The sequence below is a fragment of the Ptychodera flava genome, chromosome 10, assembly GCF_041260155.1.
Source record: "Ptychodera flava strain L36383 chromosome 10, AS_Pfla_20210202, whole genome shotgun sequence".
In the NCBI taxonomy this organism is placed as follows: domain Eukaryota; kingdom Metazoa; phylum Hemichordata; class Enteropneusta; family Ptychoderidae; genus Ptychodera; species Ptychodera flava.
Genome location: NC_091937.1, coordinates 7,679,319 through 7,703,770, shown reverse-complemented (window position 1 = coordinate 7,703,770; position 24,452 = coordinate 7,679,319). Strand labels below are relative to the sequence as shown.

The following is a 24,452-nucleotide window of genomic DNA, read 5'->3' as shown; positions in this document are numbered from 1 at the left end:
ATGATGGCACAACACTTTAGGTTGTTACCATGGTAAAAATTGCAAATTTATGTCCAACTTTTTGACAAATTAAACAGAAAATCTATACCTGCCTGATAGCGTGTGTGAACTGTTTTACATCAGAGAGTAAACTGAGTGTTAAAATTTATTGTTCACGCAATGCGTAGTGGTCATACTAATTTTATGGCATGTAACAATTAATTCTCTTATATTCTTTCTCATTACTAATCGTGCATCAATACTGTCATTGACCATGTAACGTCGACTGTGCATCATCCTCTTATCTTAACCTCTGGCGCGACTTCATTGGCTTATAATAGCTTGCTTGAAGCCACTTTATCACCATCACAGTGATATTACAGCAATAAATCTTTCTATCAATTTTGATGGCTCACTTGCAGATGGTTCCATAATGCATATTCTAATTTGTACAAATTGAATAGAAAGAGAACGGACAATGATGGCGATTAACCGGGTTTTATTCCAATAACAACTATTACTACAAGAAACCTTTGCTGAATTAATTGGTTAGTCGATACTATAATGCAGAACTGACTTTACTAACCCGTTAACCTCCTCAATCACTCTTGGCAAGTGCAAACCATAGGTAATGCCAACATTTGAATGGAAAACGGTGAAACCAAAGCCCTGTCAAGAAAGGTATTTAGAAATACGGCAATTGTTTATCCCCACATATTTGTTAATTTTACCATTCATCTTCGGCGTCTGCTTTCTATTGTACATTGCGTTGGCTTAGTGTCTTATTACTCTCGTGTCGGCCTTCATGGTCACAATAGCTGCGAATTTATCCATTATTTTCACGCTTTTATTTTCAAACATATAGAGAACACTGATACAATTATAGAGGCCTGTTTAGCTTTATTCATAACAATGTCCATAGATTCAACACATTTTCGCATAGTGTTTAGTGATTTTTATAATTTTTTCATAATTTATAATTCAACAGTATTTTGGGACGGGGGGGGGCGGAATTTGATTGCCGATGTAAATATGCAAATTACCAAAATTGGTCACAGGTCAAACAGAGAAGACATTTGAAGTGAATTTGCCTTGTAGTGTTTTCAGGAGAAGCATAAAGTAACTTTTTACAAAATTTAATATGGCTGCCGAGGCGTATGACCAATCGAAATGGGAAATGCCAGGTGATTGAGCCCTTGCAAATTTTCTAAAAGTTTATGTCACACATTTTTTGCTCACGTGTTTACACACGTGAGCATATGTCGCAGCGATGTCTGTCTGTCTGTCTGTCTGTCTGTCTGTCTGTCTGTGTGTCTGTCTGTCTGTCTGTCTGTCTGTCTGTCTGTCTGTTGGTCCGATATCTCAAAAACGGCTGATAAGATCAGAATCAAATCTAGTACATAGATTCAGTTAGCAAATGGCAAGAACTGATTAGTTTTTGGTGGGTGTGGCTTGCATACTTTTTGCTCATTTGCATAATTAATGATTATAGAAAAAACGGATATTCATTAAAAACGACTACACACAATTTGATGAGATTTGCTACAAATGTTGATCACACCAAGATATATCAGTAGTGGGAACCATTAAGGGGTGACATGAAAGAGAGTTGCTAATTTGCATATTTAATGAACTTTCCTAATTAGGGATATATGTCTGATTTGACTCGATCAAAATCGGCCAAACTTGGTATGTATATTAAAGATACTATTATTTAACATTATTGAAAGTCATTAAGCATTTTAACTGCAGCCAACTTCTTATTTACATATTTAATGAACTTTGCTAATTAGAGTATATATTTAAATTGACTGGACCAAAGTTGATGAAACTTGCTACATGTATTGAAACTACTATGATACAACATTTTTGAAAGTCATTAAACATTTTTACTTCAGCCAATTCCCAATTTGCATATTTAATAAACTTTTCAAATTAGGGATATATATCTGAATTAACTTGAATGTAGTTGTTGAAACTTGCTATATACATCAAAGTTACTGTGATATAATATTATTGAAAATCAAAAAACATTTTAACTTCAGCCAATTCCTAATTTGCATATTAAATGAATTTTCATAATTAGGGATATTTATCTGAATTGACTTGATCAAAATTGATGAAACTTGCTATGTACATTAAAGACACTATAATACAATATTATTGAAAGTCATTAAGCATTTTCTCTTCAGCCAATTCCTAATTTGCATATTAAATGAACTTTCCTAATTAGAGATATATATCTGAATCAACTTGACCAAAGTTGACAAAACTTGCTACATATATCGCAGATACCATGATACAACATTATTGAAAATCATTAAACATTTTTACTTAAGCCAATTCCTAATTTACATATTTAATGAACTTTGCTTATTAGGGATATATACTGGGATTTACTTGATCAAAGTTGGCAAAGCATGCTATGTACATTGATGATTATACCAGGTTAAAACAATATCAAAAGTCGTTTCACATTTTCATGTCAGCTAATTTATAATTTGCATACTAATGAGCTTTCACAGCTCGGCATATATGGCTTGAAGGACTTGGCCAATGGTAATTACACTTGCTATATAGAGTGGTGATACAATGACAGCAGTCAAAGAACTTTAATATTTTTATTTCAGCTAATTACATATTTGTATACTTCATGACCTAATCGGCGGTGATTATTGTTCATTACGTTGATCATAATACTTTCAATGAAGTTGCAAACATTTGGCAAAGGTTAAAATTTACACATAACTGCAATATATAATGAAACCCATGAGCATTTTCAGTTTGATTTCTGAGTGGCCGAAAACCTGCGGAAAAAGACGAAAGCGTGAACTAGTGTCAAAACAACAGGGGCCTCAGCCCAGTCGGCTTTGCCCTTTGTGATGCAGTCATTCGTTTCCCACATTCTGTACAGATGCATAGGAGAGTTTTGCAAATCTGAGTGCTGAGCTTAGCTGAGCTGAGCTGGAATGTGAAAGGCACTTTTTACTTCTCACTATCCTTTAATCGTGGCCAATCAGCAGCAGGATTACTCCACAAACAATGTACACAGTAGTAGATAGAGGATTCTGATTGGCTACACCAACATCATGCTTTTCAAGGAGGACCTAATGCAAAGTACAGACATAATGAATAATGAATTAATTAGTGATTAGCCACTACTGAAATGCCAGCATCAAATAAAATTTGCAATTTGTCTTCATATTTTATCATTTTGGCTACATTCTGCATCATTTTTTGACAGAATCAACCATATCATGTTCTTCTCCTAATACCTATGAACTTAAAATAACAACCTGCAGATATTTTCATATACATATTTTTATTATCGTGTATTTTCGCAAGTGGACTTAATATTATAAAGTGACAACATAACAAGACCGGACAAAGAATAATTTTGCAACTTAAAGTATAGTACTTCAGTACGGGAATATGCAATATTAATTCGATTGTACCTAATTGAAATGAATAGGATCTTTCACAATTGTTCAAATGCTTGAAAAATGTTAAGTGCCGAATAGCTGAAAGTTGAATTATTACCCATTGAAATAAGCGAATTGCAAACAAAAGAAAAACTGATTACCTTTAATTTGCCGATTAAATCACAATTACTGCAACATCATATTCTTCAAAATTTTACTAGAATGCATTGTGTCACAAAAAATTAAAGTTACAGTTATTGGTGATGTATAATGTCACTATATTGATAATAAAAATTAAATATGAGAATGCTTAAAGTTAAAAATGCCTACCAGTCGAACTGTGTAGAAAGAAAGGCGATTACATTCACACACAGTTGTGCTTCTCTTTTCTTTCCCTTCAGTTGAAACATCACAGCCTTCGCTTGACCAAGCACCACTCAAATCTACGATGAAGTGAACTGCAATTATTAGTTGACTTCAAAACTGCGCAATAAACACACTGCATTTTCTAGAATAGCTACTGTTTGTCATAAATATACCATTGCCCATTTTCATTCATTTATTTGATTGAAAGTCTGGTGCATCAATATTGTAACACTTTCATACTGTAAGACTTGTGATTGGCATAGTCATGTAGATAATATTTTGTCCTCTATATTATTAGCTTTGCTGTGAGTGACACGAAGGTTTCAAATAGGCTGTTTTTCCATCGTCACCAGTCTGGTCGCCCATCGGCCGTCAACAATTGCCGTCTATGAAAAAGGATGTCCCAATGGTTTAAAATTTGATATGCAATTCCTTAGGGTAACCTCTATTGGGTTTATTGAAATCGTGGCGAAATTTGCAAATTTGTATATTTTGGGCATTTTTTGGCTGTTTTTGATCAAAAAATCTTCTCTGAAACCACTTGTCAGATTACTTTGAAATTTGAAGTGCAGTTTATTTGGGATGACCTCAGTCAGGTATGTTCAAATCGAATTTGAATTTAAGGCAATTTTTTGTCATTTTTGGACAAAAATTTTTTAAAAATCTTCTTCTTCAAAATTGCACTTCAGACAGCTTTTGATCTTTGGGATAAAGGTCCCTAGAGATGAGCTATCTTAGATTTCTTCAAATTGTGCAGAAATATACAAATTTGTATTTTTAAGGCAATTTTATCATTTTGGTCACAAATTTATTTCACCAAAATCTCTTGTTTCACAGCCTTGATATCTGGTGTACAAGTTTATAGAAGATGATCAAAGTATGATGTATACAAATTATGATGAAATCTACAATTTTGTATTTGGGGACAAGTTTTGCAATTTTTGGTCAAAAAATTTGTTTCTCCAAAACTGCTAGTCTGATAGCTTTGATATTTGGTATACAGGTTGCTAGGGATTATCTTAATGTGATATATTAAAATTATGATGGAATCTGCAATCTGTTATTTTGGGGCAATTTTTGCCCTCTTTGGTTAATTTTTCTCAGAAACTACTCGTCTCACAGCTTTCTCGGGATGATAATGTGATATGTTCCAATTGTGATGAAATCTTCAATGGCGTATTTATGCAGCTATTTTTGACATTTTTGTCAGGCCATCCTGAAATGAGCTATCAAAGATTTCCACCTTCTTCATCAACACAAGTGTCACAAGCGGTTATTCTCTATATAGCACAGCGGAGCTGTATCAGCCTTTAGGTTGCTTGTTATTAAATTGTAGCAATCTGGATATCGTGATGAAGGGGCATTATCTCCAGTAGGTTGGATGACAAAGAGGTATCGAATTGTGTCACAGTAGCCAAAATTTTCCACCAGTATTCTTTCAGCTTGAGAAGTACCTAATCTTTAAACGACTCCAGTCGGTTCAGCTTTGTCAAAGATTTCGACTTCATTGTTTGGCCTTCAGAGTATGGACGAAGGCCAAATGACAAAGTCAAGATCCTAGACAAGGTACAACTATAAGCAACTCTCTCTCTCTCTCTCTCTCTCTCTCTCTCTCTCTCTCTTTGCGGTTCTTTGTTTGCCCCCTTCCTTAGTGAGATGTAAATAAACTTTCACCTTCATCCAGTATTTGTAATAAATCCAGTGGAGGTTGTATAAGGAGGGTTTCCATCACAGCATATACTGACTCTAATTAGGTTCCACGATGTCTTCAGGGGTTGTCCGCTATGACTCCCGCTTGTGTATCTCAATCCCCCTACTTTTTATCCCACACCTTGCCTCGTGTCTCATTTTAAAAGCATTAATTTGCGTGTTACACTTATGCTTTGGTGCTGTTATATTTATTTTTAACTTTTTTTTTACATTTGTGGTTGATTTTATCACAATTGTTGTTGGTTTAGCAGTTATGGAGGTTAAAAACAAAGTCTACTTACCTGTGAGATTGAAATGCCAGACGACACATGCAAGTTTGAAAACTTCATCATCATACTACAGTGAGAAATGTTTAAAAAGATAAATGATAAAAATATCGTTGATTTAAAATGTCTAGTTGATATAAGAAAAAAATTGTAGTGTTGGCTTTCCATCTTTTCTTTCTTTACATTCAGACTGCTGCACTTTCTTGCCCAGAGAAGACATTTACAGACATTTATATTATATATATATATATATATATATATATATATATTATATATATATATATATATATATATATATATACCTATATATATATATAGGTATATATATGTATATATATATATATATGTATATGTATATATACAAAGTAATGATATCTATTACTTAAGTTTCACTACTCCTTCTGTCTGATGATTGATATCATAACTTTGTTCTTGAAGTAATTTTGTATTATTTTTTATAACTCTCTGCTCTAGCATCGAGCACTGTAATTTCTCACGAGGACATCTGTATACTTCGATATATATATATATATATATATATATATATATATATATATATATATATATATATATATATATATATTGTCATATGACGTGCATGACATATAACACTTTCTATAAATGTGGTGCTGTTCCTAAAGGCTTGTTTCAGGATAAATCATTGAGTAAACAATTGAAGAGTGTAGAGGGCGCCGTACCTGATCTTCATGTGCCATTCTTATTTTGACAGGCTCGTCCGATTTAGTTTCTCTTAAATCCCCGATAGCTGCAGCGATCACTGGACTGAATCCGGCTGATGTAGAGTTGTCGATGATCTGTTGATAGACGTCACAGTTCACTAACAGTACGGTTATTTGACTTAATGTATTGTCTTGTTGAACCATAGCCATTATAACATAATTTTAAGAGTAGCAAACACACAACAAAAACTACCGGAATATAATCACATGTTACGGTAAATGTGCTTTGAATGGGGCATCAAATCAAGATTTAAATTGTTTCATTTTCTCATTGTTCATCACTTGTCGACAAACAGGTATACAATTATTTTTCCAATGTCTTCTTTTCAGTATTTGCGAATTATTCGTATGTCTACCCGTCAATGACAACAACAAACGCAGAAGAAGTAACATAAATTTTGTGGGCATACGTACTGTAAAGAAAGTGTTCGTCCTGAACGCAACGAACTCTGCCCGTTCAATCTGAGATCGTTCAGATTCATCCAATCCATCAAGCGCTGACATTGGTAGTGTGACCGATGAAGCGTCCTTGTCCGATGGTTCATCTAAATCCGTTTCTGATGAAATTTGACTCTGGATCGAATTGATGACATACTGTTTTAGAGTCGGACAGACTTGTAGAGGTTTTTTAACTTCCTATTTTTCACACACCACTCTTTTGTGATGCAAAATCCGTGTAGGCATGGGACTTTCTTCAAACAAGAGCAAGGACTGTTTCTGTAATTTATTGGAGCATTGAAGATATGGCCAGATGTAGTTCGAAGCTGTGACAAAACTACTGCCACCTTTAGCAATGTTCTTTGTGCAGAAAATAAAACTGAATCTTATGATAAACTTGTTTTTACAATAGATAGTTATGCTTGAGGACGTGCTTGAGTGTTAGGCAGTATTATTTAACCATAACCGATCATATCACAAGTTTTACCGTTAAAAATGTGATATTTGCGCTTTGTCTTTATTTATGAATGATCTGCTGTGTGCATGCCTCACCTGTTTGGAAGTCACCTCGAAGTTCAGTCCGCTGAACGACGATGGATCAACTCTTGCTACTGCAATGACGATATTAGCGGTTACTATCATTACAGTCTCATCAGAGGGATCGTCAAACTTTACAAGTGAAGGAAGTCTTTGTACAGCTTGTATGAGTCTGAAATCAAACAGATCAGAGAAAATCTTCAAATGTGTACGGTTTTTTAAAATTAATTAACTGGATTTTACTGTTGACAATGGAAAGATGACAGGAAGGTTATGTCTTCACATAGTGTAGGCCTAAGAAGTTTTGTCGTTGAAGATGTAATTTTTGACAATTCAATTTTTTTGATATGGAAACGAATGATTTTAACTAACTGCAACACATAAATCGCCTCGGTTAAGTATTTGCTACTTTTTTCAAACTTGTGTGGTGTGTGCAAAAACACCACGTGAAATAATGTTAGAAAATGTTGGCATATGTGCTGATTTTTAGTCTATATTTGGCAAGTGTATCATAATAAAAAGCTAATAAAATCTGCCTCACAGATAATTTTAACACCGGAAAATTTCTATTTGCTGCCAGTTATTCTTTACCTTATAACGTTTTTGTTCTTCTGACTGGCTGACAAAACATCATGGCTGACGTTCAACAGGTTTTCGACACTCTGCAATAGATATTGAGCCACCTCGACCTCCACGCCATCGTCTTCGCTATCTAGAATATTTACGATTATGTCGACGGAGTTCTCAAAGTCTTCTTCGTTGAAACTTTCAGCTTCTGCAGTTAATTGGGACAGCTGTTGTGCAAGCATTGCCTCTTGCCCTGGAAAAAGAAGAGAGGGGTAATTCTTCGTATCTAAGAAGAGATAGCACGATGGCCTTGCTATCTTGAAGGCTTTGTATATATTTATGAAATCCTACCGTGTCAACAAGATCCGAGAGAGGAAATTTAGAGCAGGTGATGTTCATAAGCGTCAAATGTACACACTGCATGCTTGTTAGCAGCCATTGCACAACTTCACTATCATTATCTTAAATTTCAATATCGTTTCATTACAGGTTTTGGATTAGTTTTCAGCTGTAGGCTTATTTAGTGGTTTGGGTTTGATGCAAAACTCTCCGTACAGAGTTGTCCGGACAGTTTTAAGGGTGGGGATCAAGCCGAGCGGTTTTGACTGTGATATCTTCGCTAGGTACTTGGTGCTGCATGGTTTAAATTCTTGTCCCATCGATAATTTACTGAACCTATATAGACTAGTAAAGATGTGGATGATAAACAGCCAAACATGAACGATCTATTCATCTGTTGAATTAAGGAGAATGGGAAAAGGCAATAAAAAATTCACGGCTTAAGCATAACGTTATGAAAATCTCCATTAGGTCGCAGCTTGCTAAGGCAACGTACAGAAGAGATGTTGTTTAACTGGTGTCAAGAGCCACATCATTTGGTGTCTCTAAAGTGTATATGGAATCTTAAATCTTACAATGTTCGGTGCCGAAAAGAAATATTTGTATGTTTTGCATATGTGAATATACAGCAGTCCAAGAATAGGCAATGACTGTGTCTCCTCGCTGCATACAAAGCGGTATATAAGAGCGATTTTTGATGAAAGTGTATGCTACGGTTTAAGTTTGTGTGTTGGCCGAAGTAGTTTACAAGGATGACCATGTATTTCAAACATAAGTTAGTCAGGCTATTGTAGAATTAGCAACTTTATAATGTTGGCATACTTTTTTGTTCGAATTAAAATATATTTCTACAGATTCTGAATTAAACTTCTTCCATAGCCAATTATTCATACCCGAAGTGAGCGATCACAAGTTGAGAGTGTGCAACAGATTTACCTGCAAAAAGGTAATTTTGCTAATGGATAATAATTTAGTTGATGGCAATGATATGCTCTTAAATTCCTCTCCAAGTAACGAAAGTAAGCTTAGTGTTTGAATCAACCTACCGGCTGGAATGATGTTGGCTAGATGACTAAGGCGATCCCGTACACTGACCTCACTTTGTGAAATACACTCTGACGTGTCGCTAACGCCCCATTCTGCTCCTGACGATGTCGATGTACTGTAAAAATAACATAACAAAGCTTTGAAAATCCGCCCTCTATCTACAGATAAAAGCCAGTACATAAGACAACTTGGACCTTTATGTTTCCAGTTTTGTCGATGGAAACTATACGCGTCGCTTCGTATCAGATGAGACTTCTAAATTTTGCGCGACAATTTTTAGTACAAGACGTGTGTTGGACACAGGTTGATAGAGTTACGGTATGAATGGATCACAAACTCTTTGGAAAGAGTTGTTATTGAAATGCGGAAATGGAATACCTCAGTATAAGATTTGCAGAGTGGGCTAATTACATATATTTTCTGATTCGGTCCCGTGAATATATACATTTTGGAAAGCAATAGTACCAAAAATATTCAACACTAGCGTTTACCTCTGAATAAACACACTTGTCGTTTCTGATACAATATCGAATGCTGTTGATATTATCGTTCTTTGTTGTCAAACTGGCTTTTTTGGATTGTCTTAGGGGTGGGCCAGTTTGGATTGTCTTAGGGGTGGGTGCATACCTGTACCGTAAAATATGACTCTCCCCCCCAGTCCGATATGCTATAGCTAAAAGTTGACCCTCCCCAACCACCGTGACTGCAGTTTTCTCCAAAGGAATAACTGAAACAGTATCAGCTAATTTACATAACAATAGGTTTAATTGTTATGTTAGTTAGGAACAGAAATTACAGGGGGAGGGTCGGTGTTTTGGGAGGGAGGGTCGCAATCTATCAAGCAAGCATTTTTGAAGGGACATGATATTTCTTACATTTGCGGGAGGGTCACCATATTTTGTGCAACTTTAAGAAGGCAAGATGTGGCTGATACAGTGCTTCACCCAAAAATATCAAATCATAATACATGGAAGTCTATCAGGCACACTATTTCCTATTCAGGAAATATCATATGGACAATCGAAGGTTTGGTCGTAAAATGAGCTTCTATTTAAAGTGACCCTCCCTTCCCCCCGTCGAAATAGGTTCATAAAAAGTGACCCTCCCCCTTGGACACTTTTCTAAAAATTGACCCTGCCCAATTCCCCCGCCCCCCTGTAATAATTGAAGGCTCCCTAAGGGTCATGAACATGACCAATTGATTAGGAAATGACAAGACTATTTACCATTCTCTCCTTGCTTTGCTTGTTTCATTCTTGGAGAAGGGGCAGTACACCTCCACGTCTTTGCAAACATCAGTCATCGGCCAGTGCACCAAACCCTTATCGTCAGAGGTTACTTCGACTGGACACCGCACTTTGCTCTCGTTCCGTGGCGTACATGAGTCGCGAGTTATAACGTCTTTCGCATTAGCTGTGAAAAATAGCAGCAATGATTTAGCGTTAGTTGGTGTCGCCGTGTGACTGATTAATTTCAATTTCTGAGTCACTCTCCATCCTAATCATAGCAGACCTAAAGTGTTAAGGGGACTAAGTCGGCCATTTTTCATGAATTTTGTTCGATGCGAGATACTACTTTATATTGTTTGACATGTAGAAAGATACTGAGTGAATATATTCGACCCCGGTTTTAGATAGGATCAGTGAAACCATCGCTAAAATGAATTAATGGTCATGACCATTAATTCACTTTCCTGATGTTTCATGTATCATGTCTAAAACCGGGGTCGAGTATATGCATGGTCACCCATTCATTCAGTATCTTTCGACATGTCAAACAATATAAAGTAGTATCTCGCATCGAGCAAAATTCATGAAAAATGGCCGACTTTGTCCCTTTAAGGCCGTCGGCACTTGTTTCAAAGTTTGTGTGGATGCCATCCGACCAAACAGTGTGGTACAAATTTGCATCGGTCAGCTGGTGAGAATCAGACGTCACACATATTGATTCTGTGTTATTGTACATAAGTAAAACATATTTATTAGCGAGCAAGTTACACATGCGCAGATGTGAGGACCTTGGCCCTTGAACTCTTCTCATACATTTGTAAGATAAAGCTTTTGATAGAGATAAGTTGTACATGTCTTCTGACATTCGAGTGTAAAAAACGTAGTCATTGAGGTAGTTATAACCTAGATGACATTTTAAGTTTAATTCTCGATTCATATTAAGAAAATCATTCTCGATATTGCAACAAATTAACACAAAATGGAGACAAATTTCCATCGTCTACGAAAATCTAATGATGACCAAACATGCCCGCGTTTTATGATACAAATTATGATTCACTTTTTCTTTTGAAAAGTAGATTAAATTCCTTTTTGTACATTCCTTTCCAAATATCCCGTCTTAGTGAACAGCAAGTTGAATTTGCACATTAACAAGCTTTTTACTTACTAAATTGACAAATAAATTGTCTGTGCTTGGTACAACAGAGATCATCTATCTTCAACTGATCATCTGGATTATTGACGGTATTCCTGGTGGAAAATGATCGTAACGGAGAGTCATAAATCAGCATGAGCAAATGTTATCAGAAGTTAGAGAGTACAAAGTTTGAATTGTATATCTTTCAGTTTGAAGCATGACAAATGACGTAGTGAGACAAATGTAACCTCGCGTGAATCCAAAGGAGCTCACCGGTTGAAGTTAGTTAATTTGAAAACTGACTGGTTTACGTGTCTTAATAACTATAGCCCTTTGCTGAGATATCGTCCGCTGAAACGTAAACTGACATGAAATGGTGGTAGTTTAGCGCCATTGTAAACAGCTAGCATCTGTAAGGCAACAGCTAAGGCGCGATATCGCCATGTCATAGCGAAAAAATTACCCCAAAGCTCGAGAATGTAGTTACGCTGCGCATGCGTAGGACGAACTCCTACCAGAGAGTCCTTTTCCCTCTGTTGTACATTGCATTCTTGCTCGGCAGTGTTTGAAACTGATCAGACCTACGCGCGATGTTTATGGCACTTTCTCGAATAACTTCGTCATGATATTCCAACGCTGTCAGAATTCATATATTTTTCTCCATATATTTCAGATATTGTGTGATGAAAAGTATTGCTATTAATTTTTTTGTTTCAGTATAAGAGGAACCATTAATAAAGAAACAGGGACTGTGAGCATCAGTTAGTAGATCACCGCATCTTTGCATTTATCAATAATTTGTAATACAGGTACGTCGCTGGCGCACTTGTTCATGCGTGACCACCTGAGTGAAAATCAGAGATTGGCTATTATTACACTTACGTATTATTCAGGTACTGTGATTGGCTGAGCCTCACTCACGTGATATAGAACAAAAAGTGATAGAACATGGCTTAGGTGATATAGCCCTGTCGCGTGCGCTGATATAGCCCTGTCGCGTGCAGTGATATAGCCCGCTACCACGTTCTGGAATACCGCGCGTACTTTCTGCGCGTACCACATCGTCGCGTACATTTGCTTAGTATTTTCTGTAAAGCAATGGCTTTTGAAAAGGCACAAGAAATTAGCTCGACCTGAAGTACACGACAAAGTTTAGTACATTAAACGAGAAAAGCTTTAAAGGTATACAGTCACCTTTAATCTAAATTTATAATATGCTTAGCTGGAATCCGGCAATCTGATTGGCTGGAGCCGGGTTTATATCCTCAACAAGAAGACCTGCGCGTCGCGTAACATTTTTGAGCTCGCGCAAATTTCGAACGCCAGCTTGAGAGTTCAACGCGTCAACGCGCCATAATATCGAACAAGTCTACGGCTTGAGATTGATTTTGATTGTTAAATTTTAGTCTGGTGCAGCTCGATGAGACACAAATGAAGAATTTCTGTAAGCAGCGACGGCTATGTGACAACAACATAATTTTTTAAAGTTTTTTGAGCGTTTTTTTCGTTGTCGCAATATCGATGCGTTACCTTACCGTATTTATTGAATCAACTGTGCACGCGCGCGTTCTGAAACGTTCTTTTCAGAGTTTGTGTGAGGCTGGGCGCTCGTGAACTCTCGTTCCAACTTTGGCCTAAAAGAACGACAATTGTCCATTTGTTTTTGACTTTAGCATTTATAATGAGGTTATAAACGGTGCGCTCGGGTATTTGGTTGCGGATATAAGACCTGCACATATAAGGTCAAAGGTGCGTTCCTTGGTATTCAAAATACCTATGTGAGGGCGCTGTTTTAAAAAGCGGCCACCCGCTTAAAATCTGTGATTGGTTAGATTTTCTCTTTCCATGGTAACTGTGGCAAAATTGGAACAGGTGACAGTATACCTTTAACAACACTGTGTTCGTTTTTAGACGTCAACTTTATGTAGCATTGCGACCGAGCAACAAATAGTCTAAGAACGTTTCACTGTGGCGAGTCTCGATCGACTCTTGACTGCATTCTAAGCAAATTTTCGAAAACAAGTGTTTGTTCGGTGTAATAAAATTAATAACACACGCTAGCACGGGCAAGATCACGATTTGTTGCCTGCCCTCGGGCTGGTGCTCATGACGGTAATGTTGATGATACCCTCGCCTTCGGCTCGGGCATCATCAATATTACCGTCATGAGCACCATCCCTTGGGCGGGCAACAAATCGTGATCTTGCCCTTGCTGGCGTGTGTTATTATTTAACTATAAATCCATGTGACAGATTTCCTTTCACGCTGTGAAATCAAATTAACTTTTTAAATAGAAAGGTAGGATGGGACATCATATCTGGGAGCGTCCGCGTTTCACTTGCTAATGACGTCAATGTGTTCAACTTGGCAGTAAATTCATTATTTACATAGCATAGACTATATCACTTGAGAAATGTGAACCAACCACATTTGGCAGCATCCATGTGGCTCCGATGGGGCAAGAGTGGGCGTTCCAGGCGTACTATGACATCCTGAGTTGTCCGGTTGTCCGTCGAACCACATTGAACTACCGGGTGTTACGGTGCTGCCATCCAACCACGTGGTGTCCGTTTCTCCCCCAAGGTAGCGACAGCCGATCCAATACCCCTTGATGTCTCTGCAGCTGAGTCTGCCGATGTTCAACAAATGGTCTCGCACAGCGTTGAAGGAAGATGTGCTATCGAGGATGGCAAGACGGCCAGGAAGTCCAAGCGTGTCTTTGTGCAAATTCTCGCAGTAGCCAGAAGCACCTGGCGTCCAATGTTTTTTCGTATGGGTAATTATCTGAAATACGTCATCTCCAATCCATATCAAATCTGAAACAGTATACAGTCCAAAATGAATATATTTTGATGGCAAATCTTAACATTGATCAGCAATTTGACAGAAAATGAGAGGGGGCGAACAGGTAGGAAAACACCCTGACAGACACAGTGACAGAAGCAGGGTGACAGACAGTCACAGAAACATGCAGAAAGACTACAAAATGCGTCAAAATGGAAGAAAGGGGAAGAGAGAAGTGAAAAGCATGTACTTCTGAGCGAGGCCAAGAGTGGCTGGTAGCCATTTCCATGGTAATATAGTCACGATATCATTTCAGTGATACCAGAACCTACCATCACATTCAATGTCGCTACCACTCGGATCTGAGTTGTGGGGTAGTTGTGATGTCGCATAACACAGTGCCGTACATAGGCTTATAATTCCTATTATTTTCGTCATTTTCTATAGAAACAAATGGAGACAAGTACATTATGTAGTCATGAGCATTAATTCAATTTGAAAATAATCTCTTATCGGCCAAACAGTCTCAGGTGACACCAAAGTACCATAGTGAGTGTTCAAAATGTAGTTGCCACCAATGCAGGCACTTTTGTAATTTGACACAATAACTTACAGTAAAATAACATCTTTGAAGTGATCCATTGAGAATGCTTACAACAAATCTCATCTGTAGGGGGCGTAATACTATATCACCTTCCTGGTCGCTGATGGAACACTAACTTAGACTGGCTCTCTCATCAAGTGCACACCAGAAGGGGCATTCAGTCAATCAACATACAAGTATTATGAATGACCTTGACCTCCAAATGAGGAGTGCACATGTGAGGACAATAAGAAATTTTGCAGAAAGATCGAAGAAAACCCATTCCTGAGTGTAAACCCTTTACTTATACCTACTTTCGGTTTGGAGAAGTACTGAATTAAACAATACTACTTAACATGAAATATACCGCCGTATGTCTTTGTCTGATCTACCAGTCTGAAATATATCATATTTGTATCAACAGGACAAGATCTAGATATGCTTTTGTACAAAACCAGGTGATCCAATACTTTGCAAAATAATCAATGACTTTCAATTTACAGCTGCTCTACAACTACCTTTCATGTGTTTTCCAGTATTTATGTCAGTAAAATTTTGTCTTTTCCTCTACTCCTGACATAATGTCGAAACTTGTCAAATACTTTCTGTGTGTACATGTAATGTCTAATGTCACTAACTCGGGACAACTGTATTTTCTTCCGACAAGAATTCATTGTCAGCCCCATGACATTGTATATAATTGTAAAAACGGACTATGTATATCAACACATCTTTGGAAGCAGAAATAGAATTTTTTGTTTTCCGGAAAGAACTTGTGAAAATATACCAAATGTACATCTATTTCCCTTTTAACGTTTTACTGTTGACAAAGTATCATTGAGTATGTTTATACGACCTGCTCTGTAAGTCCTGAGACAACACTATGTGCGACGTCAACACTTTGGAATACCTTGCAGACCCATGACATAGTTAGTTAGTTTATTATAGTGACATGAGGTCAAAATTACATATTCTTTACAACAAACGTAGCAATGTGAATAAGAAAACCTCCCAGCCCAATGGACTTATATGTCACTTTGAAAACAAAACAAATGATAAAAGGGTGTACAATACACAATAGCAAAGGTATAAATTACCCTAAGTGAGCCTATACAAACTTTCTTTTCTTCGAAGAAATGCTTTTTCAATATAATTAGCTTTAACTTTTCTGTGTCTGAAATATAACTAACTTGAACTTCTGTAAGACATTTCATATAAATTGACCTTAAATCATCATAAAATGAACAATACAATAGAAAGTGAGTCTCGTTTTCAATAGAATGACTCCGACAAAATTCACAAAGCCTTCTATCTACACTCTCGTGACGAAATCTTCCACTTTCGATCCTAAGAGGCAATATACCACGAATTTGTGCCGTCAACGACCGCTGTCGACGTGACAGATTCAATGTAACAAAGCTAGCTTTCTGCTCCATAATGAGATTTAAATAAAATATAGGTACGTAACTTAGCCTTTTGTCTAGCATTTTCTAGCGTGATCTATTAAATCCTATCCAGCGATAACCATTTAATTGTATACAATCATTTCCAGACAAATGTGTCTCATTTATTGAGATAATGTCCGCGTTTATACTAAATAAAATTTCACTTCTGAAGTCACTGTTCCACTTTGTCCACTCGCCGACGCTGTTATGAGCGATTCTCAGTCCATTGAGCGATGTGTCCTATTCCGATCTATCTTCTGCATTGCCTCCGTCTTGATGTGTTACCTTTCTGACAATCCTTCCGCTAGCCGTAATTCTATACTCTTTCCCATTTGGCAGCTCACTAAGTATTGTTTTCGTGTTTAACTCGACCAACCGTTCAATATGGGTCTTGCTAGAACGAAGATAGACTTTTTTATACAGCGCATTATCTTTAAGGCGTTGTTTCGCCTGAAGTACGAGTTTCTTTTGGTCAACATTTTCCAGTATAAATTTGACAAGACCTGGCGATCCTATCCGACGACTTCGTAGTCGAACGGATTCTACAACCTTTACTTTTGTACAGATATCTTAACCAAGCTGTATGGTAAACGATATTAGCTCATCAAACGGTGATTTCTACTGAGCTCGTCGAGTGTGTAAAAGCATAGTTTTTGAATTTGGTTACAAATTGAGTGTCGAAAGAGTTCGCGACGGAATCCAAAGTTAAAATGCACATTGGTGAAAAATAACAAATTAAATAATAAAAACAACGAATATATATGTATCGATTTTGTGTGCAAAATTACAGAGTCTCCGTTGAAACAATGTGACAACAAATTCATTCTGACTTTCGGATTTGTTTATGAAATCACGTGGATGTCAAATCTGGATTTCGTCGGGATATTTTTTACAAGAATACTACATATGCATGTGTATTACCCCTCCAACTCTGTGGTGGTGTTATGCTTATTTCATGTGAATCTAATGACCTTTAACCGTTAGACAATATATTATAGCCTAACCATAAGACTATGTGCCCGAGGGTAGGTGACCATTTGCCCGACGTAAGGAGGACAAATGGTCTCCTGGCTCGAGGGTACATAATTCCATGTTTGGGCTATAATGTTTTTATTACATGCTTCTCTTACATAATTTCCCTCCAAATTTTCGGGTTTACATGCAAATCACAATTATATGCTTTATTTTCATGTTAAACAAAATTTGTCGAAAAAATGGGATGGTTATCATTAATTTTATCCAATGGCGCATTGATATAATTAAATCACTGTTATGAGGTTTATCGAATTATTTTGCATGATTTTGTAAAAGTAGTATTTCCTATGTAATACATGTATTTTTATCATTTTTAAATCCCGAAGTTGTCCAGCTGAAAATAGTTCCGATTCACTTTCAGTATGATGACAATGCGGTCCGTGACGTCATCAAGGAACGAGTTACTATTGATTCCTATCGAGCGCGCGACATTCGATATACGAGGCATGTAATAATAATTACTCGCTACATGTAATGTTTTGCCACAGACACACTGAATATTCTCATACGCTGATGTTACGTTTGAGCTAAGTAAATCACCCACTTCACATGGTAAATACCCTGTAAAATGATTTCAATGTACAACATTTCAAATGTAATGGTTGTCATTGCAAGTATTATACAAACAGATTCATGTCGCTCCAGTTTCTACAATAGGTTCAGAACGTGACCTTTATCGAGAGTGGGAGTTGTGGGCTCCGCAGTGATTGATCCATAATGCGGGTAGATCCCAGTGTAAATATGAGGCGTATGTCTTACATAATTTTAAAAGCATATAATTGGCAGCCTCTATTTTATGACTACGAACATACGGCAACCGGGTAGAAATAAGGGCCATCTGGATAAATATAGAAAGTGTCATTACATCAGAAATGCACGTTTCGAACGATGAGATTCACAATAGAAACAGAGGGCAATCGAGATAAGCAGGCAATATTTACACCATGATTCATCTCAATCATCATTTAATCTAACCCTCAAAATTCGATCGATCATATGAAAAATAATTTCATATATATGGGAAAGGGAACTTTAAGAGTACGTCAAATCCGAGCAAAGTTGAGTGATACAAATACTGGTATTATTGAAATAAACAAGTGTGTCAGACTGAGAAAGACGAGCAAGAAATTGTGAAAGACGATAGGAGTGGAGCTTGCAGTCAATTTTGCAAATCAGATGGGCATTTAGTTTCCTTCGCAGGGTGAAATGCACTTTTATCATGGTCATGTTTACCTGCATATTTACACTATTTGAAGTTTTTTAAATACAGACATTTATCAACCTTCCCATTTTTGACGTACTCTGTTCATTGATATCGAATGCCTTCTTCATTGCCTAATTATTTCTTGTCTGCATGCTCCTCATAATGCCTCGAGTATTTTGTACTTTTCATGTTTTCGTTGAGTTGTTTTCATCAGTCTAAACTTAGGGCCAGTGAGCTGCAACGAAAACTAGTTTGTCTCTCTTCGGGTCGCGGTGGCAAATTCACGTCGTAGAGATGATTTGCGTCTTGTAATTGGGGTTGATTTTCCCTATGATTACGCACGATTGGTATGGTAATTCGGTTGTGAGGCGAGTTACCCTATGAGTTGTATGTTTGGAATGATATCCATTATCCATATCACTTTATGCAATTTTTAATGAAGCATTATGTTCCTAACAGCGCGTGCGACATCAATTTTAATGAATTATTTTATGTAAATCAAGTCTACCAATAATATCACAAAATTACTGAATGATTAAGTCTTTTAAATTACATGGGTGTTAAACCGAAGTTTAAAAAAAACTTAGTTAAAACGTCACCTAGTTTCATGATTTTGGCTGTAAAGAATGACACTACACAAATGGCGTGTCAACATTGGGGAAATAGGAACAGCATGTTTGTTTGTCTTTTTATTATTTTGAGACAAAGTAGCGCCTTTACTTTCTATATAGAGATTGAGACCCTGGGCAAGTGCATTCAATTCCTGTTGAAAAATTCGCATAAATTTTGAAAAACGTTCCTTATTTTCCAAGAGGAAGGCCTCTGAAAACCTTAGCGAATACGACTAAGGAAAGTGGTCAGATTGTGGCCCACTCAGCTTTGCGTTGACTTAAATCCCGCCACAGACACTGGCCTCTTGTTTTCGAGTATCTGCTGTTACGGAAGATATTTGCTCCTCAGAAAAAATACTTTCATTAAAGTACAAAATTCAATACATTTTACGTAAACAGACTTTATGTATTTTACGTAAGCTCACTTCATGAATTCGGACAGTTATATGTTAATTGGAAACTGTGACAACATCACAAAGTTGGTGGTAACTCAGCACACAAGTGCCATCTAATCTACGTATACTCTTAATTGTCGGTATAACGACAGAGTCATTGAGTGATGTTAGCATAGGATGATGTCAGCATAAATAAATGTTAGCACAAACAAGTTGGAAGTTTGATGGTAGACATCTCTGCTGTTTTCGCTAGAGGTTAATTAATTTACCAGCGTAACTTGTGAAATTGTTTCACTTAAGCTTATTTAGATATGTAAATTATTACCCGCCGATTGCTTTTAGAGTTGTTTGTATGATTAAGTTTTACCTTGAATTATTGTAATGGGTTGAATCAAATTTCCATTTATAATTTAGTTAAGAAAGTATATAGTTAAATGTTAGGTTTGATAGAGCAGCCTTTTACTATCAGCGGCTCTTCTGTAAGCATCTTCTTTCAAGAAATAAAGATTCATATTTGTCATCCACATTCCTCTACTCTGGTAGATTCCAGTATCCTGCTCGTAAGACGATCGAAGTGACACTAGTAATACTGCCGTAGCCATTCTCTTACAGTCTGATTTGAATTATTTGAATGTTCAAGCTGCGAAATTTACAATCATGCGTTAGGTTTTGAATTACATAGAGTAAACAATTTCTGGATTCAGGACAAGGGATTGTAAAATATTTGCGGACCGTCCTATTACGCGTTACTGTACATATTATGTGGTCTATACTTACCAGAGCATCTCTTGATATCGAAATAATCACTTAGAGTTCCCGGCATGGGATTTCAGAATGAGAGGCCAGAAAGAAGCGGGCAGATCACTGTAACTTTCTTTGTTGATCAAACAAGGGAGAGTAATGAAGAATGATAAAGATGGGTAAACTATGTTCATTTTTCGAGCTCAGACGGTACGTATAGGTATTGTTTTATGTCTCAGTTCACCGCCAAGAGTAAGGAGTAAACTTATATTACATCGTACTTGCGCGGATATTGTCTCCAATTTACCCAGATCATTGTCATTTGAATTGAACCACGTTTGACATGTTTTCGATTCTCTGCACAGCGGTTACGTGACCATACTTCATAACCAAAGAGGAATTACTTTAAGGGCGTTAACTCACCTGCCCGAAAAACGTCTTTACCTACTCCCCGGTTCTAACCTGTGATCATCAGTTCCACCAAAGTGTCGATCGATTTCCACTAAAATGTTTCTGTCTTAGATTCCGAGATCTAACCGCAGTGTCGCCTTGCTTCTCTCTGAAATAATGCTGACGGATTTTTAAGACTGGAGACACGTAGTACGACTATGTACTATTCTACTATGACGAGATATTGTCGGCAGTGCTACCTTATCGCGAATCAAGACATGTTATCAATGTTGACTGCGCATGTCCATCTTGTCTCTGTTTCTCATTGGACGATTTCCAGTACTTGTACCCCGTTATCGAAAGCTTTTTCTACCTCGTCAAATATGTCGGTGTCTGTGAGCGTGTAAACTTAGAAACCGTTGCATACAGATTACTTATTTGTGCGTGTACAGAAGGCCAATGCACTTTGGAAGCAAAATGCAGTAAAAGTATATTCGACCGATGATTGGATAATTGATTGCGAGGCCACTCTGAACCCTAAATCCTATAATTTTGTAATTTGTAAATGAACACTTCACGGTTCACGGCATCAATGTCTTTTTTCAAGTCTTAATTATTCCAATAACCAATTCTCTGTTCCTTTCATCAGATACTTTTATAGTTCATCTACAACGGCAATCTTTGTACTTCATCTCTTAATCCATGTTTATGATAATACAATAAATCGAAGCTCTGCAAGTCAAACAGGGGTTGCTTATTGTTTTGTTAAATAACGAAATTAAGGAGTATAAAAAATGAGCGATAACTTCCGGGATCAATTTGTGTTCCTATTTATTGCTACTTTCAGTTCCAGTATGAAATTCATTTTTGAGGCAGAACAAGCATACAGTTGCCGCAATTCCACATTTTCACTTTTCAGGCATGTGAGTATCTTGAAAAATAAACACACCAGCAACATTAAGAACTACACTACTAAAATCTACTAGTCCATCTCTAAACATTTGTCTTCCTTCCTTCATATGTGTAACAATTGATGATATTGCAGGACATTAAAATGCCATTTGATTTATTCCACGTTCAGCAGCGAGACATACTTTGATCGACTGGAGGTTTTGATGATTATGCATCGCAGAAGGTAAAACCCCATTACTATACCGCAATGTCTGGTTGTTCTTATTGTAAAGGGAATTACCATCAAAAGTTTAGGAGAAAAGACCTAATCACAAATTAGGTTAGAAAATTACAGTGGTATAATTCTGCTTCCCAGTTTTCGTCATTTTTACGGAATAGGAACGTACTCAGTGATGATGTTCTTTCGATTTCATCATCGAAACCGGGTCACGTCAGCAGTATCCTATAGTCGTATACCTGTTTTGAATTTAGCGGACCCTAAAACGATGTTTCAAAGATCCTGTCTTTCACATGGTTGATACTCCTCATAGGAAAAGGCGCCCACTAGTGGCAAAATCCTAAATTACACCTTTAAATAGTCCTTTTACCGGTTCCATGCTGCAGTGCGCTAGAGTGTACAAAGCATATACGTTGCCCTTAGAACGCATGGTATATTACTCATGGAAGAATATGGCAGGTTACACCTCGACCTACATTTTCGTCGCTGACAGACACAAAAAACACAAGGCGATTTTTGGCATTGCAAATTTGTGTTCAACACAAATTTGTTTTGAGTGTGTATACGGTTTTTGATACAGCCATAGTAATGCCAAGTATTGTGAAACAACCAGGAAAAGGTCTATAGCAAGTACGGCTAGCAGATGCTGGAGATAATCCCGACCGGTACCGCTTGTAAAGCATGCAGATAGAGACCAATATCATGTATGCTATGTACATTGATACAAGGTGATGCAATTTGTAATATATGTCTAGCCACAGTCCCTCCACACATCTGTGTGCAGAGGGACTGTGAACACAGGTTTGTACTTGGGCAAGAAACGGGTGTAGCTGTACAACCCAGCTGAGATAAGCAAGTTTTCTCTTAAATTCAATAAATCGCTCTTCTGTATCAAAGAAACAACCATGCAAAAGACAAGAAAGAGGCGACATATGAAGTTAACCTACGATTTACTATGAATAATAGCACAGGTAGTGCAGGCAATAGTCGTCTAAAAGACATGATCATTAGTTAAATAATAACACATGAGAGCGAGGGCAATATCACGATTTATTGCCTGCCCAAGGGATGGTGGTCATGATCGAAATATTGATGATGCCCGAGCCGTAGGCGAGGGCATCATCAGTATTTCGATCATGACCACCAGCCCGAGGGCAGGCAAAAAATCGTGATATTGCCCTAGCTCTCATGTGTTATTATTTTTATTACACCGAACAAGCAAACATGCAAAGAAACAAAAACACAAAGACTTCTTCGAGTACAGTTCGCCTTCTGAGTCCGGACCTCAGCGTAAAATGTTGTCAGTGCCGAGTCTAGGGTTGCCGCTAAAGTTTGCCGATTTCCTCGGTGACGTATCCAAACTTGTTGCTTGCATAGTCGCTGAATACAGAAATTGCATTCATTGTTGCCATTTTCGTTCGTTTGCTGTTTACTTTCACCAAAATATCGTCTAACTGTGCCGGTGACAGCTCTGCATGACGTTTCGCAGCCATAAGTTGCCGATTGCAAAGTACAACAAGCGAACGACAATTTGTTTTGCGCAGAAAGGATGCGCAGTAAGTAAAATGACGTCATCCATGTAATATCAAATGCAGAGGGCATCATCACATTCGCAGAGGGCATCATCACGTTCTTTTACATGTCACGTGAGTCGTGTTTAACCAATAACAGTGCACGCTGAACTTCGAGTGAGGTGTAATAATATGTTCTACCATTGACCCTTCCGATCAAAAACGCGGAAGCTTATTGCCCTGCCAAATAACTCGGTAACGGCTTATAAGCTGCTAACGAGTTCTCTGGTCAGGGGGATGAGCCCACTCGTTGGTGATCGGTAGAACAAATTATAAAGGGGACTGTTTTCTTTGAAATACTATACAGAGATAGCGAGTGTAAAGTAAGAGACACACGCGACACAGGCGAGACTTGTATAATAAAAAGAAAGTTCAAGGCATTACATTTATTGGTCATAAGTCCTAGATGAATATTGGTTGCAATACCTTTAGATAATACCTACATTGGAAACTCTGCCAACGTGCATTCTGACAGTCGGTTGAATGCTTCAGCTTTAAATTTATAGAATACGGACAAAAAATACATGTAAGATATTCGAATTTCACCTAGAAATATCAATTCACTTTACATGGTTGTCTTGATGTAATTATCCCTACAGAACTTGCTAAATCTGTGCATTTAGATGTATACATGTTGTTAAATATTGACGTTCAGGCAGTACGAAGTTTCTTGACAAACAATATTAGTGTTTTCAGATTCTGTATAATTACAAGCCAAACTGTAAATGAAAGTAAACATAAGAGCTATTGCCCCTTTTAAGAATTAACAGCCGATTGTACTTCAAG

The 24,452-nt window shown here is 37.3% G+C and overlaps 1 protein-coding gene across 2 annotated transcripts; it reads right to left on the bottom strand.

Moving 5' to 3' along the window:
* Window positions 1-978: 978 nt before the first annotated feature.
* On the bottom strand, window positions 979-21,238 carry LOC139141891 (adhesion G-protein coupled receptor G6-like). Of its 2 annotated transcripts, none has more exons than XM_070711647.1 (13): window positions 21,000-21,238; window positions 14,895-15,003; window positions 14,204-14,594; window positions 11,809-11,891; window positions 10,638-10,824; window positions 9,411-9,526; window positions 8,050-8,278; window positions 7,474-7,630; window positions 6,898-7,056; window positions 6,442-6,558; window positions 5,759-5,813; window positions 3,732-3,844; window positions 979-3,086 (listed from the first exon to the last, which is right to left on the bottom strand). In XM_070711647.1, the coding sequence occupies exons 2-13, from the start codon at window positions 14,998-15,000 to the stop codon at window positions 2,982-2,984; spliced, it is 1,818 nt and encodes a 605-aa protein (XP_070567748.1). In that variant the 5' UTR covers window positions 15,001-15,003; window positions 21,000-21,238; the 3' UTR covers window positions 979-2,981. The 2 variants fall into 2 exon arrangements, with proteins under 2 accessions (XP_070567748.1, XP_070567749.1); XM_070711648.1 differs by having other exon boundaries at window positions 21,039-21,238.
* Between the last annotated feature and the right edge of the window lie 3,214 nt (window positions 21,239-24,452).

Bases quoted from the DNA above. Each gene is read 5' to 3' on its own strand.
- LOC139141891 (XM_070711647.1), bottom strand. From the start codon at position 15,000: ATGACGAAAATAATAGGAATTATAAGCCTATGTACGGCACTGTGTTAT. The intron at 11,892-14,203 runs GTTGGTTCACAT...ATTTTCCACCAG, and splicing joins CATGGATGCTGCCAAATGTG to GAATACCGTCAATAATCCAG. The intron at 8,279-9,410 runs GTAGGTTGATTC...TTCTTTTTCCAG, and splicing joins AGCCAACATCATTCCAGCCG to GGCAAGAGGCAATGCTTGCA.